Source organism: Phyllostomus discolor, chromosome 6 (genome assembly GCF_004126475.2).
Source record: "Phyllostomus discolor isolate MPI-MPIP mPhyDis1 chromosome 6, mPhyDis1.pri.v3, whole genome shotgun sequence".
Taxonomy (NCBI): domain Eukaryota; kingdom Metazoa; phylum Chordata; class Mammalia; order Chiroptera; family Phyllostomidae; genus Phyllostomus; species Phyllostomus discolor.
The window spans coordinates 155,979,415-155,998,161 of NC_040908.2; the positions used below are offsets into that span (position 1 = coordinate 155,979,415).

The 18,747-nt window shown below is 45.5% G+C and overlaps 2 protein-coding genes across 6 annotated transcripts in view; both read right to left on the bottom strand.

Annotated features, from left to right (window-relative positions):
• CKAP5 (cytoskeleton associated protein 5) overlaps window positions 1–3,011 on the bottom strand; it is an 88,231-nt gene extending 85,220 nt beyond the window's left edge. Inside the window, exon 1 of one of the 5 annotated variants that reach the window (XM_028516486.2) lies at window positions 2,935–3,007. The gene's annotated coding sequence lies outside the window, so the exon portion shown is untranslated. Of the gene's footprint in view, window positions 1–2,934 lie in introns of all 5 variants that reach the window. The other 4 variants (XM_028516485.2, XM_028516483.2, XM_036029336.1 and 1 more) reach the window with 4 other exon arrangements.
• Window positions 3,012–8,726: 5,715 nt separating this feature from the next.
• The window catches only part of LRP4 (LDL receptor related protein 4), a 50,048-nt gene continuing 40,027 nt past the window's right edge, over window positions 8,727–18,747 (bottom strand). The window contains exons 35-38 of the mRNA XM_028514963.2: window positions 17,702–17,769; window positions 17,074–17,161; window positions 15,538–15,679; window positions 8,727–12,711 (exon numbers count right to left, since the gene is read on the bottom strand). Of these exons, the coding sequence (XP_028370764.2) occupies window positions 12,379–12,711; window positions 15,538–15,679; window positions 17,074–17,161; window positions 17,702–17,769 (631 nt within the window). The 3' untranslated portion in view covers window positions 8,727–12,378. The remainder of the gene's footprint in view (window positions 12,712–15,537; window positions 15,680–17,073; window positions 17,162–17,701; window positions 17,770–18,747) is intronic.

Here is an 18,747-nt window from a genome sequence, read left to right on the forward strand (position 1 = left end):
TAATTGTACAGATAGAAAAAAAAAATCTGTGCTCTGCTTTCATTTTTGTGAGGAAGTCAGATAATATATAGGCAAATAATAAATGACCTATCAGGTAGCAATAAATGCTACAAAGTAACAAAAAGGAAAAGTAAGGTAAAAGTGACCAAGAGGGCTATCCTAATTGGGAGCTGCAAAAACGCCTCTTTAAGGAGATGACATTTGAGTTGAGACCTGAGTGGAGCCTGTATACAAAGACAGGCTTGAAGTAGGGGTACAGCAGGGTGAGAAGTTCCAGGAGGAGAAGAGCAGATTCAAAAGCCAAAAAAAGAATAAGCTTAATGTGTTTGAGATCTATCAAGTGAACAGGACAACTGCTCTGATAGGAATGAACTAAGTAACATTTTCTGAACTCTAGAGGTAAGAATATGAGAATCGGTTACGAATCTTGAAACTCTGCAACACTGACCACCGGGAATCCACCAATGATAATCAGGTCAAGAACTTAATTTTGTGCTTCCCTGTAGTGTGCTCCCCAACTGCCACAGCTATACATCCCTCATATGGTAGTACTGTATTTTAAACTGCTCCATCTCCCTCTAAATACTACCATGTCTATCACCCATATTTCATCATGTCTCTGATAGAAGTATTAACAAAACAAGGGAGATTCTACCCAGAAATGCTCCTGAATTCTCCCTAACAGATTCCATTACTTCATACAGTACAGCCACAGATTAAAAACAAAGACCCTGGAGACAGACTACCTCAGGTTCAACTTTAGGTTCTATCAGTTGTGTGACCTTGACCAACTTGCAAAACCTTTCTAAGACAGTTTTCCTCATCTGTAAAAAGTTGTATTAAAAACAATAAATTGTGGCAACTAGTGAGCACTTCAATAAATGTTAGCCCCTGCTAGTAAAGTATTTGAGCATTTGGTTTGTTCAGGAATGAGAGCTGGGCCAGAGAAACTGTAGAAGCAAATTGTTCAGGAGACAAAACTGTCAAACTCCCTTAGGTCAGGGGCTTTGTCATTTTCTGGTTCACTAGTGTATTCCCAGAATCTAGAACAATGTTCAACACATTGTTATCCTCTGGCATCAACCTCAATATTTGTTGAATGAGTGAATCAGACTCTATTAAGTCAAAGAAGGCTAAGAAAGCCTGGCTTTACCCCAATGTGAAGAAAAGGTGTTGGCCCAGCCTGGTGTGGGTCAGTGGATTGAGTGCCGGCCTGCAAACCAAAGGATGGCTGGTTTAATTCCGGTTCCCATAGGGGCACACGCCTGGGTTGAGGGCCAGGCCCCCCACTAGGGGGCGCGCGAGAGGCAACCACACATTGATGTTTCTCTCCCTCCCCTCCCCTCTTTCTAAAAATAAATAAAACCTTAAAAACAAAGTTTTCATTCCTCAAGATCTTTAACAATATCCTAAGGCATTGTTAAAGATGTTTGCTATTTTTAATTGCCTCCCCCCAAACCTAGAACTGTATTCAGTATTAAGGTACTCAAATTTATTGTAATTAAAACTCAGCGACTAAAATTGAGCTGTCAGCTGTCAATATACCACTGTTCATAATTCAAAGTTGATGACCAAAACTTTAAAAGTAATAAAGTGTAAGGTATATTTTTATGGACTACCTTTCCTTGCCATTGCCTGAATGAACAGAGTTTAAAAACTTGTGTAAATTTCTTTTGAGTTTACCAACTAGGGTTAATATATATTGCCAAAAGAAATCAATTTCACCTTTCCTACATCAAGTTTTAGAAAAACATTACAGTTTGTCAAGTCACTTAAGAAAAGTCCAAATCTTTTAGACTTAAAATTTTCAAAAGATTGGTAGCTTGATTTATTGGCTCTTTAGGTCAAAGGAGGACTTTTCAGGGTGATGAAATGAAGGTGGGAGGAGTTCACCTCTCTAAAAATGAGCTTTCAATTACTATAATTATGTATAAAATAAGACAGGCAGGCTTTCTGGGCCAAGATTTGATGCCCTGGTTCCCATGAGAATTAAATTAGAGCCATGCATAAATTTGGGGCAAGATCTGCAAAAACTACTTCACCCTCTAATGTTGAGTGGGAAAACTCACTTGCGGAGATTCATCAGTGTAAATGTTTTCTAACACAGTAGCCACTGTGGCGAAATCGCTTTCATCATTTTCTGTCCCAGATACAAAACGGGATACATTTAAATCCTGCCTGACGATTACCACAATTGCAGGATAACTATCTCAACAGCCAAAGACGGGTAAAAGCTAAAAAGTAAGAAATCTAGTTTACCGAGTTCCCACCTTGAAGTACCAAGCCCTACTTAACCTAAACTGCTGGCTATTGTTTTGGTCTCCCAAACGTTCAGCGCTGGAAAGACACCTGAACTCTACTGACACCTTTAGAGAGAGAAAGAAGGCGTAAGGGCGGAGCGGTATGATCGGAATTGTTAAAATCGCAGCAAGCCGACAGGGACACAGGTGCACAGGCAGGCCCGATGCCGCTGTCCTTGTCAGGCTCTGAGGTGACCAGGGCCTTAACAACCATTACGGCGTTCACAGATTCTTATTCACTCATTCATTCATTTAACAATCACGCGATGGGCACTGTAACACTGCCGTTTCGCCGGGCCCCCGCCCCAGTCCCGGAACACCCTCAGCAGCCAGGCGCGGCCCTACGCTTCCCGCATCCCTCCGACGCCGCCGCCCCGCACCCCGTCGCGCCACGCTCTAGTCACCCGGATCCCAGCCCCGGCCTCGTCCGCACCAGAGCGCCCACGCCCCCCACCCTCCCAGCCGTGGGTCCAGGGCCTCCGCCCCGCTTCGCCGCGTCAGACCCGCCGGGTTCTTGCGGAGAAGGAGGCACGCGTCCGTGGAGGCCCAACGCCCGGGGTTCAGGGACGCTCCGCGCACGCGACGCCCGGATCCCGGGGCCTGAGCGGGTGGGTCGGGCCCACCGGCCACTCACCTCCGCCGGGTCAGAACCGAGGGGCCTTCACTAAGCCGTTTGAAACCGCTTGGGCCGCCGCACACCCCGCAGTGTCCTCGTTGTTTATTGGTTCTCGACAGGCCGCCCATCGCTCTGCTATTGGTCCATTTGAAGGGCCTGTGGGCACGCGCCGTCCACAGCCTTAAAGGGGCCGTGCGCGCGGGTGTGTTACGTTGAGAACTGGCGCTGCCTGCTCGGGTGGGGTGACAGAGCATCAATGGAGCGAAAGCTGCCGACCACCCAACGAGGAAGCGCAAAAAAAAAAAAAAGGTGTGTGTGGAGAGCTGTGCATCCAGCTGTCAGCATGTTTGCTTTATTTGATTACTATATTTAGGCTGCTGTCAACATCTGGAGATTTTTTTAAATGTCATTTCATTCACCAAATATTGTTTTGTGCAGCTAAGTGCGGAAGGGAAATGAAAAGCAGCTGGAATATAGTGGAAGAAGCAAGATGCTGGCGTCTGGTCTTAGACCTGCTCTGAGTAAACCACTTTTGTCAGAAAACCATTTGGAGCTTAGCTTCCTCATCTGTAAAACGGGATAACAATGTTTTCCTTCCAAGCTTAATGTGAAGATTTAATATAACTAATCGAATGGTTAGGGAAGGCCTTTGAACAGTAATGCATTCTAGAAACGCGATATTCCCGTTATTTATAAAAATGAACGACTTGTTAATGTGATCTCAAATTTTTGTTCAGCTCTACATTCAATGTATCCAAGAATACGATCAACTCCTCCCAAGGGATTTGCAAACTGCACTGGTCGGAGGAATAAAACATATAGACTAGCAGTATGAGACTATATAAAAGAAAAGCTGTAGCCACTTAAGCGATGGGAGAAATTTGATGATGGGGTTTAAAGGATATGTGATTATCCAACATGTTAAAAAAATTGAAAAGGGATGGGTAAAAGTAATAAGACAATTATTTTTTTAATCTATCAGTGTGGCAGAGATGTAAAAAATTGCTTCAGGTGCCCTGGCTGGCATAGCTCAGTGGATTGGGCCCGGGCTGCGAACCAAGGTGTCGCGGGTTCTATTCCCTGGTCAGGGCACATGCCTGGGTTGCGGGCCACAGCTCCCAGCAACTGCACATTGATGTTTCTCTCTCTCTCTCTTTCTCCCTCCCTTCCCTCTCTAAAATTAAATAAATAAAATCTTTTTAAAAAATTGCTTCAGGAAGGGAACCTTAGCACAAATGTATTCACCCTAGCACATATGAATGAAGTGTGGCAGACTGGGAGAATCCAAACAAAAATCTATTCTGCTAGATTCCCTTTTGTCCCGTTGTACCTGGGAGGCCTGGCAAGAATTTTATTTTTAACCAAATGTTTGCTCTTATCTACCTGTGAATTGCCTACCTCCCTCCCCCTCCTTAGTCCAAAATGACATATATACCTCATTTTGTCTGTCTTTCGAATTTTTGTGCTAATGTGAATTCCCTGTGGTCATGTGTTAAATTTGATTTTCTCCTGTTAATCTGCTGCATGTCATTTAAATTATTTGACCAGCTAGACCAACTGAAGGGATAAGGGGAAAGTTTCTCCAGCCAGACAGTACACTTGGTACAAACTTTTAGAGGGATGAGTTACCTGTTATTAAATGTAAAATGTACCTAATCTCTGGGCCAGTATTGCTACTATTAGGAATTTGTCCTACAGATCTATGCAAGAATGCAGAAAACAAAAGTATTCAAAGATACTCACTGCAGCACTGCTTAAAATAAGGGGAAAACCCACTGGACATTACATGTCCATTCTAGGGAACTTGCTACATGAATTATGGTATATGCAACTGTTAAAAAGAATGTGGGTGGGTGGGTCAGTTCAATTACCAATCAGGGCACATTCCTAGTTTGCGGGTTCAATCCCCAGTTGGGATTGGTACAGTAGGCAACCGATCTATGTTTCTCTCTCACATCGATGTTTCTCTCCCTTTCCCGCTCTCTAAAAATCAATACACATATCCTCAAGTGAGAATTTAAAAAAAGAATGTGGTTAATCTATATATGTGGTATAGAAAATGTATAAATTGTGCTTAATTGAAAAAAGGTAACTTGCATAAAAGCATATATAGAATGATTTTCTTACATATGGTTCTAAAAATATGTGTATTTGTGTGTGTGCCTGAAAATTGTTTGAACATTCCTGGAATTTCAAGGAACTATTTCATAGGGGGACTTGGTAGGGAGGGAAATGAATTTTTTCCCATTGATACTATTATTTTAATAGAAGGAGCTAAGAGAATGTCTAGAAGCAGGAAAATAGGAGCAAGGGCATGGAGACAAGAAAGTGCATCATATGTAGGAATGGAACATGTGAATTTGACTTTAGAGCAGCGTTCATGCTGGGAAGTAGTGGGACACAGATTGACAGAAAAAGTTAGGAACAACTCCTGTAGGGTCTTGAATAGGAGGGTAAGGAATTTATACTTGAAGTGGGAAGTGAGAGGGATTACAAAGTTTCTGAGCAAGGGAGTGACAGAATCAGAACTGCACTTTACGAAAACTAATTTGCTTGGTTGCCTAAAATGGGTTACAGTGGGGATTCTGATATGAGGTAATAGCCCTGAAAATGGGAACAGAATCAGAAAAAAGTGAAGGATTTGGCAACCAACTAGAGTAGGTGCAAAGATAAGGCTGGACCCATTTAGGGAGATGAGTCAAAGAGTATGCCAGGATTTGAACCTTGGGACTGGGAGGTGGCGATTGCCCAAATGAAAGGAGAAAATCAGGAGAAGCCAGTCTCAAAGGGAAGGCAAGGAGTTTAGCTTTAGGTCTGTTTACTTTTATGTACCAATGAGACATTCAAATGGAATCATCTAAGTAGGCCCAGGAAATACAGAATGAAAGCTGGGAGAAGAGACTAGGGCTCAAGTGATCTAGATTAGGGAATCATCTGTGTAGAGTGAAAAAATGAAATTGGGGTGGTGGGTGAGACCACAGAGTGGGAAAGTGGAGAAAATGAAAATGGGAGATGATGACAGATTCATAGGCAGGAGAAGGAGAGAGGAACCAGGCAAAAAAAGTCACACCTTTGAGAAATGGGTTATGAATATGTAGAAATAGTCTTCTTCAGTCATTGGTCATTGGCATGTTTACTTTATTTAAATATTACTGGAAATAAAAGGAAGATTACATTTAAGGAGAGGATGATGGTAACCTGAAATTTGTTCAATAAAGCACATGTGAAGTCTGGGTCCCAGAGAGTTTTAGAACAAGATGTCAAAATCCCTCTTTGTTCTACATGGTTTAGGTAAAGCAAGACATCCATTGCCCACACAAGAAGGTGGGCAATGGATGTCTGATTCCAATAATTTCTTCACTCATTCATTTAAAAAGTATTTATTGAGCACCTCGTATGTGCAGGGACTGTTCTAGGCACTTGGGCTAATTAGTGAGCAAAATAGAAACAACAAAAAAATCTCTCCAGTAGCTCACATTATAGTCAGGACACATGGACAATCAAGACATATAGTATATTACTAGACAATATGTGCAATGGGAAAAGAAAAAAAAGAGTAAAAGGCATTGGGAAGTAGAGTTGGAAAGACTACAATTTTATTAGGGGTGATCAAAGTGGGTTTCTTTGAGAAGATTGCATTGAGCAAAGACTTGAAGAAGGGAAAGGAATTAGCCCTGAGTGTCTCTAGAGGAAGAAAGTGCCAACCAGGGAACAGCTATGCAATGACCCTAAATTGGGAGCATAGCTGGCAGGTTTGAAAAACAGGGAGGCCCGTGTAGCTAGCCAGACCAGAGTATGTAGTTGGCAGTAGGAGAGTAGTAGGAGATGAGGTCGGATGGAAAATGGGCAAGGAGTGGCAGATCCTGCAGGGCCTTACAGAAACCTAACATGGTTCCTTGTCCACAATAGGTGGTCAGTAAATGTCTGGCCAGTCATCTTTCGCAGTCCAGGATTATCACCAAAGCATGTATCTATGGATTTATTGGTGTGATGTGTGCCTTCTTTATTCCAGGGGCCTTTCCATAGTTCTACATAAGGAAGGTACGAACAGAGCAGTGAAACCCTTGTGGGTGTAAGATGTCAAAGTGAACACTGTGTCATTGCAACCAGAAGCAGGAAACAAATGCCGGACATTGTGGCTGCTGAATAACCGTGCTAGGTATTTCTGAAAAGCCTGCTAGGGCTGGGACAGTGCTCATTTCATAATTACAAGCTGCATTCTGCTCCCTACCATGGGACACAGATCCCTATTTTGAGCCTAAGAGGAGCAGCTTTAGTGACTAACTTCCTTTCAACTTTCAGTCCAGGTACCCCCTGCATTATTCTCTGGAGACAGCAGCAGTGACATTAACACAGATCTCAAGTGGCTATGGGTTTTAGTGCCTTGATTGGTTTCCAAGACTGCAAGGCCTTTCCCAGCTTGCACTTGATTGCATTTAATAGGTGCTGTTTGAATGAAGGAATAAATAACCTTTTTTTTTCTTCTTGAAGTCCATTTTCCCACAGCCCCCAAAATGCAGGCTCGCCAAGAGTTTAGACCACAGTAGCATCAGCCCCACAAAGAGGAAGGAGGCAGAAGGGAGAGATAGGGACTTGGGTAACAGGGGCTAGAGGAAAGAAACCACGGAGAAGGGCAAAATAAGTGAGTTCTTTGCTCTTTGCGTCTTGTAAAATGAAATAAGCAGATTGTGTAGCTTGGGGCTAACTTCAGCCTTGGGTTTAAATTCAGACCCTTAATTAGGCTGCCTGGATCTGTTTTAACATCATGTCAGGGAGTCCAAAGTTGAGTTGGAGCCTTGGCTGGAAATAAAATTCTGCTTAGCCTCTGCCAGCTGGTTAATGGGAGAAGGATCTGGAGAGAAAATAAATGGTGAGGGAATGTTTTGAAACACAGGCTGCCTGAAACATCCCCAAACACGCACCAGTATTAAGTGGATCAGTTGAGGGGTCTTCACATGTGAAGATACACTTATAGACTGTTTCTTTAGCCATATAAAGGGCTCGACCACATTTTAAAAATCAGTGTCCAAATAAGTAGAAATAACTAAAGCTTACTCGATGCCCTTGAATGTCACCTTAGAACGTTGTGCACCCTCAGCTCTTGTACATGCTTTTCCTAAGTTCCTCTGCAGCACTTTGTCTTCCGCAGGCCTACGTTCGGTGAAAACTTCACTGCACGCTGTGGAGACCCCACTGTGGGCCACAGATCTTTTCATCTTAGCTTCCAGTGTGTTCATACAATATAGAAAGAAGGGCAGGGACTATATTGTGATATAATTAGTTTGCAAAAATACATCCAGTTTGTTAGAATTGGACTGACTCATCATCTCCCTATTTATTAGTTTCAGGTTTTATATCCAAAGAACCAGACAAGGAGTTCTCAACACTGGTTACATCCCCTACATCCTGGAAGGAACATAACACAAGTTTCAGGCTAGAAATAACCTTAGCAATCGTCTGTTTCAACCTTTGCATTTTACGGATCAGGAAAGGAAACTAAGAGCCAGCACGTTTTTATTGCCTGAAAATAGGGTGCTAGTTCTTGGGGCTGCTACTAAATTCTCATTTGCCAGTGGCCACATTCTTGTCAAGACCTGGACCACCAGGCCAGCCCCTTTCTCTCCCATCTCCTGCTGAAACAACAGGACAGAGTTAGGGAGACCTCTAAGGCAACGCAGTGAGTGCCGAATGCCTGATTAAAATGGGTTGACTTGTCACAAGGTAGCAAAGTGTATTCACCAAACTTTGTTCTCCCAGAAACATCTCCAGTTTTCCAATAAAATGGTTTATGTTCGATGCATTCATTTTCCCCTCCTATATGAAAGGTCCTTTGTGAGTTTCTTCTACATGAACCATAGTGGTCACTGTTCATGGCTTGGTCTGTGACCCTGAGGCTTTGGGAAGGGGCACTTCCTACAGGTATATAAATTTGTGCTTGAGGCTGGATTTCATTGCTTAACACATCTTTCTTTTCTGTGTGTTTTCAGAAAAGAGTGGTGGAATGGGGGGATGGTCATCCTTGAGCTAGTCCACTTGCTTTTGTTCTAGCACGCCTATTCCTCACCAAGTTGGAAGAATTATATGCTATAATTTATACTCAAATCTACTGTCATTTAAATATAAGGGGCTTCAGTATGTCTTGCTCTCTTTTTCTTTCTTCTTCTTTTTTTTTTTTTTTTTTTTGAGGCAGGAGCGCTGATGCCAGACTCGAAGCTCTGTGCCCAGGCACAGGTAGTGTTTGACCCACAGTAGGAGATGAATGAATGAGAGCGTTATTCTATAAGTGATTTGTGGTTTAGAAAATCAACTATTGAGCCTTGACATAAACTTTTATGTCTGGCATTGAGACTTGCATGAGTCCCAGTATTCACTGAGAGAACCTGAAAGAGATCCCCAACTCCTTGTTCTAGCCTTGACTTGTAGTGGATGAGCTATGAGAGGACAGCTTTTAAAAAGAAAAGGAATCTGCCCCATCTGACATGGCTCATTAGTTGGGCATTACCCTGCAAACCGGAAGGTCGCCTGTTCGATTCCTAGTCAGGCACAGGCCAGGGTAGGAGGCTCTGCGCTCTGCCCCTATCAGGGTGCTGGCAGAAGGCAGAGAGCAACCAATTTCTTTCCCTTTCTCCCTCCCTTCCCTGCTCTCCAAAATAAAATTTTTAAAAAAATTAAAAAAAATAAAAAGAAAAGAAATCTTAGTGTTCACTTGATCCATTCTCAGAGGAACTGAATCTTGACTAAGATCCAACAGAGCTAGTGGTAGACCTGGGACCGGAATTAGCTCTCCTTGTCCCCATTCCAGTACTTTCCTTACATTGGATAGTCTCAACAGTGACCATCACTGCAAGGCAAAGTCAAGTTCTGTGACAATGAAGTCCTCGTAGACCTAGAACAGAAATACAAGACACACAGCATACATGCCATGACACTTTCTTCTGGTGCCCTAGTGCCCAAGTATTGTATCACTGAAGATCATGTCGCTTTCCCATTGAGTGTGGACAGGACCTCAGGCAGCCACTACCAACCAGTCAGGGGCAGTCCTCCAGAAGAAACTTATTTACTGTCCCTCCTCTAGAGGGAATGAGGATTTCAGAAGCCAAGGAACTCTAGTCTTGACCTGCCTTCTCAAGATGAGCTGAACCCCCCAGCCAGGAACCTCACACCCTTCGTGGCTCATCAGCATCCCCACATCCCCCAAGGACTCAGAGGTGATGCCTGCAAGCGGGTTCCCCGCGGCATGGGCCTGCCAGACAGAGCAGGTGCGGCTATTAGTCATGACTCCAAGCCAGGCAAGGTGATTAAGAAAAGCTAAATTTATATTAAATTACCATAAAGTCCTAAAATACTGAACATAGTGGTTAAATAAAATCCAGAAAGTCCAATCTCTCCAGTGAGTAACGTTAAAACCATTACACATGAGCGCGGGACGATCACTTCCATTAGTGTAGGACAGAGAGATTTTGCTTTTTACATAGTAAATCAGTGCTCAAATAGATATTTCTTCAAATATGTCCTTTCTACATTCTGAACAGCCCAAGTGCAATAAGATCCTTCCCCCTTTCAAGAAAATGCCGCTTTTTCTACTTTCCACGGTTCCCAGCTGTGAACCTGAGGACCAAAAGTGCTCCTTCTTTTACTTCCCCTTCAAACGTGAAATACGCCCCTTTGCTCCTGGAAGTGGCACCTCACCTTTCCGCTGCCATGCGCTGGGAAAGCCTTCTTGGCCTGGCCTGGCTGCTCTGCACAGAGACCCGGGGCTGGCTGCTGAGGGCAGGGCTAAGGCCTCGGCACCAGGCTCAAGCAGTCTCAGAAAATGTTTGCTCTTATTTTCCTTTTGTGCTTGCTTTTGACAGCTGATTTCTCAATGCCAATAACCATAGATGTTTCAAATCAAGAGATTACCCCTGGATGCCCTCCCCTCCATTCTCGGCCCTTGTTGTCCTCTTTTATTATCTGATTCCTGTGTGGAAGCGGTCTGGATCTGCCCTGCGTTGAGAGGGCCCCATCAGTGGTTCTCTCAACCTTTTTAGTCCTTGCCCCCGACTTTGCATTTTTATTTAGTCTTGCTTACCACAGGCCCCACAAGACTAGGTCAGAAAAAGCAAACTAGGGAGAGGGGGAGAGGGAGAGAGAGAGAGAGAGAGAGAGAGAGAGGGAGAGAGAGAGAGAGAGAGAGGCGAGAGAGAATGAGAATGAACTAGGTAGATGTTTTAGCACAGACAAATTCTCAACTCCCGTGATCTAGGGTGAGATGTGCCCTTTGAGTAAGCAGGAACCAAGAGGTGGCATCTCAGCACAGAAAGTCAGTCACTCAGCTGGGAGGAGAGTTGGAATGGGAACTTCACCATTCATAGCCACAGGTTCTCTGCCCACTTGGATCCCTGAGCACCCGAGAGAGAACATAGGAAGTTCAACCTCATGGAGACTTCCCTTTAGGCTCTGTGGGCCCCACGTTCCTAACTCAATCGCTCTTCCTGACCACTTATGAACACTTCTGGCCCTTCTTTGAAAGTCTGCTTCTGGATCTTTGTGCTCAAAAATCCCAGAGAATGAGGGAGAGCATCATAGAACATTAAAGTTCGGCTGATGTGCTATGTTGGGTCTAGACAGTGCTTCTCAGACGCTGCAGACTCAGCCCTCAGGGCCCCACGTTCACTCAGGCAGCTGGTTCACAACCTGGTCACTTCCAATCAGAGACTTAGGGAGGTGCCGGCCAGTGGTGGCACGAGGAGGGAATTCATATTAGCCAGCGGCCACACTGGGTCCCCCAGCCATCTGAAGGTAGAAGAGGCTCCAGACATCCTAGCAGGAGGAAGAATAGCTTAAGCCACACCCAGATCTCACCAACTGCAACACAAGCAACTCTTAAGAGTGAGAATAATATCCATTGCCAGCAACGGACAGGACACTCAGGCCCAACCACCCCTAAAAGCTTTTTCATATTAGCAATGCACTTGAGGCTAGAGGCTTCCCAGATGCCCATACCAGCTGGGCCGACTCCTCTTCCTCTCAGCCTCTCTCCTTCATCTCTCTCTTTACCCATGATCCCCTGCTCAGCCCCTGGTGGGCCAGTTCTCTCAGAGGAGCAGTCAGGCCAGCTCTGATGGGGGAGAGTGCAGTCTTGGATCGTCAGCTTTTGTGGGGCAGGCACTGAGGGCGCCAGGGGGAGGGAGGTGGAGCTCTGTACTGACGAGGAATCACTACCGAGCCTAGTTTTGGAGGGCTCAGGATGGAGTGCCAGAGGCGAGGTTCATGGTAAATTCCAGGATGCGCCATCATTTCTTGTGCACAGGTAGTTACGGACTCAGATAAAAACAGCTCCTGGGCTCGGGAGCAGTTACGGGGTGGGATGGGGAGGAGTGGGGCAAGTACAGAGGAAGGGGGCCTGTTGTACAAGCGAGCACAAAGACTGGACGTCCATAAAGAGAAGGAGCAGGCAGGGAGGGAGGGCAACATGGGCACTTAGACCTGGCTCTCGGAGGAGAGCTTGCGTTCATGTTTCCAGCCCGTGTCTGGCAGAGAGCCCCGCCTCTCAGGAGTGGCTGCCGTGTGGACACTGCCACACTCAGACTGCTCTTCCTGCAACAGCTGCTCTGTCTCTGTGTCATCCAGGGAGCCAGAGCTGGCCTGGATGGACACTGTGTCTGTCTTCATGCAAACGTGATCCCGAAGAAGGCCCCCCCGTGAGCTGCGCAGCTGCTTGAGGTCATCCCACTCAGCATCGTCCCCAGACAGGAGGCAGATTCCCTCGACGATCTTGATCTTCTCCTTGGTGTAGTTATGGTCAGGTCCACCCTAGGGTGGAGAGTGGGGAGACACGGTCAGTTCGTTGGCTCTCTATAAAGGATCCCTGATGGTGAACTGAAAAACGAAGTGGATGGGGTGAGAGGGGCCATGAAGAGCACAAAGGTCCCACAAATGAATAGGGTATCTTGGTCAGAGCAAACACATGAGGCTCAGCCTAAAAAGAGGAGCAGCTATGAAGATTGTTACCCTTGGCACACACGGAGGAGGGAGGAGCACGGCTTCCAGTCCCGCATCCCTCACTCACTGGCTATGCCACCCTGGGCAAATTACTTAACATCTCTAAAACTCTGTCTCCACATCTGCAGTGTGGGGAGATTAACTAATTGCTGTGAAGGTTAAATCAGGCAATACATGGAATGCAGTTAGCAGGTGCTTGACACAGAAGATGCACTAAATCATGTTAGCTATTATTACATTGTTATTGTGATTTATTAATGGAACATAATGATGATATACCTGATCAGAAGCAATTGACAAAAGCAATGAAATGTCCATTGATTCAGGATTTTAAGTTACTGTTGTGCTATTTGATTCTTAATTCTCTCTTCCTAATTTTGTTAAGGAGAAAAGTTTTGGGAGGTAAGACAGGAAAAATCTAAAAAATCCTCTTATTTTAGCCCTGGCTGCTGTGGCTCGGTGGATTGAGCACCAGTTTGTGAGCACTAGCCTGTGAATGGTTACTGGTTCGATTCCCAGTCAAGGCGCATGCCTGGGTTGCAGGTCAGGTCCCCAGTTGGGGGCATGCAAGCAGCAACCAATGTCTCTCTCTCACATCAATGTTTCTCTCCCTCTGTTTCTCCCTTCCTTTCCCTCTCTTTAAAAATACATAATATCAAGCCCTGGCTGGCATAGCTCAGTGGATTGAGCATGGGCTGCAAACCAAAGCATTGCAGGTTCGATTCCCAGCCAGGGCTCATGCCTGGGTTGCAGGCCACGGCCCCCAGCAACCGCACATTGATGTCTCTCTCTCTCTCTCTTCCTCCCTCCCTTCCCTCTCTAAAAATAAATAAATAAAATCTTTAAAAATTTTTCTCTTAAAAAATACATAATGTCTTTAAAAAACAAAAAATGAAAAAAAAATCCTCTTATTTGGGTTCTAAGTGTCAATCCGTTGGTGTCCTACAGCCTAAAGGCTTTTGTGGGAGGTTATTCTGGCTCTGCTCTCATGAGCCTTCGGGCCATTCCCCAGCAACCTGGGATGGCTCCGAGGAGAGCCTTAATTAAGTTCTATTCAGGCTTCTCCCTTTATGGGTTCCTCAAAGGGTAGCCTTACGTCTGGTTTCTGGGGGATACCCATCAACACGCCAGCAGTGCCAGGAGAAAATGAGCCATGGCTTGAGTTCTGTCCCCGGGACAGTGTCCTTACCAAGAGCCCTGCCACTGCCGCTCAGCTTTAGTGACAATTCAGTTCTACAGATATTTACTGAGCTTCTGCACGGAGCAGGATGCTCGGGTGATCGAGCAATGTGAAGTCGTCCCTGCCCTCCGGGAGAGACGACTCCCTGGATCAAGCAGAGACAGAGAGCACGCCAGCACACATGCACGCACACACGCGTGCCCAGTCAGTCACCCGGCACACCCTCCAGGCTGAAGTTAGTGTAGGGCACGATGCAGGCCACTCAGAGTCCTCGTCACAGAGACACGACGGGAAAGTTAGGGAGAGGCAGGGGACATGGCACTAGCAATCTGGGGGACACCACTCCCTCTGCAAACACACAGGTACCTGAAATCAAGAGGAAATCAGAAGAGAAAGGGTGAGAGACTATCAGAGGGATGAAAAAGCTGCTGGGGAAAGAGCATACAACAGAAGAGAGAGGTCACATGATTTTACCTCCTAACCTCTGGCCCTCATTGGGGTCGTTCTCTGGCATATCAGTCATTCCGAGAACCCGAGAATCTTTAAGAGTCTTTTTCACACTGCAAGCCATCCTGCAGGTTCTGTGTGGCTTGTAGTGAAGGCTTTTTAAATGGGGGAATTCATGGATCCAGAAAGCACCTAGTTATTATGTAAAGTGGATTTATTATGCATGGGAACCCTGTAGGTGTGAGAGCAGGTTTTGACTGTGCCTCACAGGCCAAGAGAGTGGACTGATTAAAGTCTCAGAAGGGATAGCTTTTGAGGAAGGGTTACGGGGGTTTAGAAAAAACAAGAGTCGTATAAGACTAGATAAATCTGAAACCCCAGGCTATAGTTCCCTAGTAGAAGTAGGACTATTTTTCATGCCTAAACATCCAGCAAGTAATGTTTCACTGGAACAAGGAAGGAGGTAAAAGAACAAAAGCATGTAAACCGGAATTCTAGAGAAATCCCTTAAGGCCCTGGGGAGGAAGAGCAAAGCACCAGCCATTCTCAGCCACAGGTGCCGACAGCTTGGGTCAGAGGTTAGAAGAGGAAGAGTCCAGGAACCCCTGGGTTTTTGTGGGGGTGGTCTGGGAGTTTGGGGGCTGTTTCTGGGGTGGGGGGGCACAGCCTCACTGCAGGGGAATGATAACTCCAGGAGGGAAAGAAGCTATGAACCTGGCAAACTATCTCCTGTGCACGCTCCCACGCTTTCAGATCTACACCTTCTGGGATCTGTTCCCTAACCTCGCTCTCACTGGGGTCCTTCAGAGAACCTAGACCTGGAAACCAAGCCGATTCGTGATTCCAGATCCTAGAAACCCCCATCACACTCAGTTCTCCTGTTCACTGTAACTTCCAAAGTGGTAGATGGGACTACCCAGCGGCCCTTACTGACTTATTCAAGCAGTTGGAGAGCAATTCTTCTCCCCGCTCCGCAAAAGCACCCCTTCAATATAAATTTTAATTTTTACCTCTTTCTTGTAGCACAGTTGGTTGTACATGGCTGGTTTCGGGATCGCTTCAATTTTCACTTCCTGAGTGGAGGTTCGGTAGGAGGGGTTGCTGTAGGTCAGGTTCCCCATTCCAGGCTCAGTTAACTTGGATTTTCTGTGTCTTTAGGAGGAAAGACAATGAGGAATCAGTTCAGATCTTTATGCAGGTGACATCCAGGGAAGTTGTAACCTGAGTGTGGTAGGAAGCCTCCAAGAGGAGGGCCCAGTGATCTCCACCTCCTGGTACTCACACCTTCGGAATTCCTGCCCCTTGAGCGTGGGCCAAGTTTGGTGACTCCCTTCTCATGAACAGATGATGCAAACATGATGGATACTATTCAACAGATTAAGTCACAAAGAAATGTATGGCTTGCATCTTACATTGCCTTTGCTTTCTTACTTTCTCTTACTGTTATTCCGGGGAAAGCAAGCTGCCACAGTGTAAGCTGTCCCCTGAAAAGGCCCAGAAGGCAAGGAACTGATGAGGGAGTCTCCACCCAACAGCCAGCAAGGAACTGAGGCCCTCCATCTATCAGCCTGCGAATCTGCCAGCAACAACCTGAGTGCTCTCAGAAGGGGATCCTTCCACAGTCAAGCCCTGGATAAGACCACAACCCTGGCTAATACTCAGAGGGCAGCCCTGTAAGAGGCCTTAAAGCAGAGGTACCCAGCTAAGCTTCATTCAGATTTCTAACCCACAGAAATCGTGAAATAATGAATGGTTGTCATTTTAAGTTGCTAAATTGGGGAAATTTGTTACACGGCAGTAGGTAACTAACACAGAGAGCTTTAGAGTCAAGACAGATCTATGTTTCAATACAACTGTTACTTACTAGCTGGACATAATCTACACTTTCTGAACCTCAGATCCACATCTGTAAAGTGAGGAATAATAATACCTTTGTTACAAGGTTATTGTGGCATTGATACATATTCATTAAATGGCAACTGTTGTTATTGTTGTCAGCAGGAGCTGCCACAGCAGCAGCAGCAGCAAAATCCTGACATTTTTGCTGCAGGTTGTGTTTAAGACATGTGGGAGAGATATATATGGCCATAAAAAGATTATAAATTGAAAATGACACACTCCAGCTTCCCAGGAAGATCCCTACTGAGCAATGATATATCAACCAATATTATGGCAAAGGGCTGTGTTTGTGTGAAGAGAGATAATCATTTCCAACTTCAATGGTTTGAAGTAGCGTGGGGTCAGGGAGAAGCAGATGCTCGAGTCAGTCCCAGCTTTGGCTCTTCCCGTGTGACCCTGGGTAACACCTGCTGTGCCCTCAGCACACTAGTTGGTAAAGAAAAATCCCAAGGGTTGCCGCGGCCATGAAATGAGGGCTTGAGCTGTGACTGCAGAAGAGTAAGAATTCAGATTTCTGCCTTTCCCTTCTGCTGCTCTGACCAGGAACCTAACCTCGACATGAGGCGGGTTAGAGGTTGAATTAGCAAGCTGTGGAGCTTCAGGAAATCCCAACGAGCATGTGGCCCCTGCAGAGAGGCTGAGGTTACCTGTAGAGCATCAACGCCGCAGTCACCACCAGAATCAGCAGAATACTGAGGAGTCCACCAATGACGTAACTGACGTGAAGTCCTTCTCCTAGGAAGAACAGAGGGACACTAGGCAGGGACCACTGATAACTTCTGGCTGGTTTCAGGGGTGGGAAAATGAAGGGCCCCTTTCGTAGGTGTTGGATCCCATGCCATCCAAGGATAGCTATGGGCCCCTCCTCCGAGGAGAGGCCACGGGGGTAGATGGCTGAGAAGAAACCTGTTGCTCAGTCAGCGTCTCTGATCCTAATTCTACCACTTACTGGCTGTATATTATGTAGGACAAGATGCTTTAGCTAAGTTTCAGTAATAAGTTGCTCATAGGGATGGTGGAGGTTAAATGTGTGTGTATACATATACATATACATGTACATATACATACATGCACACACATATGGCTTAACAAGTGCCTGGCATATGGCAAGTACTCCATAAGTGCTTGCTGTTATGTTTATTCTTTCTGTGGATTTAGTCTAAGAAAAGGGCTCATAAACGCCAAAGAGTCCCCATGAAGGTTCTGGAAGATGTCAGTGGAGGCTTATATTCCTTACATATTATTCTTCAGAGCAGCTGGGCACTCCTGGCTTACCTGGAGCAGCAGGTACGGCCTCATTGGAATGTGCACAGAGGCCCAGCTGGGCATCCTTCTCAGAGCATCTGTGGGCACAGAAGACCGAATGTGAAGACCACCAGTGTTGGGTAAAGATCTTGCCTTTCCCCAGTGAAGGGGGAAAGCCCTGTGAGTGGGGCTTGCAGATATGGGAGACGGTTCCAGGTGGGAGATATCAGAAGTACCGAGAGGGCAGCACCAGGAAATCCACGAAATCCGTGGGAGGCAGTGTCTTCAAGGTGCTATACCGTGTTTAAATGGGTTGAAAAGTACGTATCGTTTTAAAAGGAAAAGCAGGTTTGAGAATGAGCTGGAAGTCTGCTGAAAAAACCCTAAGAATATCAATAGTCGGCTTTATTAAACTACCAGGATGAGCTGAAAGAAGCTACCAGCCAAGCAAACTGACTAAAGATGATCACAAGGTCTAAAGAGACATAAAACAAACAAACAAACAAACAGTTTTTCCCCCTTTATTCTTTCACAAGGGAATATGCAAGACATCCAGAGGGAGGGCTCAGATAACTAATATGAAGTGCTAAAAAGGTAACTTCCTTGTGGTACATTATTAGCAGGCAACTACAGGCATCTCCTAAAAGCCTGGGGAAAAGAAACTTGCTACAACATCTGAAACCAAGATGCACTGAATCTTCAACTAGAACTGATAGTAAGAAAATATCTGAGTAGGGCCCTGGCTGGTGTAGCTCAGTGGGTTGAGTGCAGGCTGTGGACCAAAGGGTTGCCGGTTTGATTCCCCGTTGGGGCACATGCCTGGGTTGCAGGCCAGGTCCCCCGTAGGGGGTGTGTGAGAGGCAACCACACACTGATGTTTCTCTCCTTCTCTTTCTCCTTCCTTTCCCCTCTCTCGAAAAATAAATAAATTCTTAAAAAAATATCTGAGTAGCGTTCAAAATTTTTCCAAGTAAACCCAAAGAAAATCAGAGATTAGTAACAATTGATAGTATGATACTTAAAAGTTCGTGAGAAAGATATATCTATATATCTGCGTGTTTGCTTTTCTACGCAAA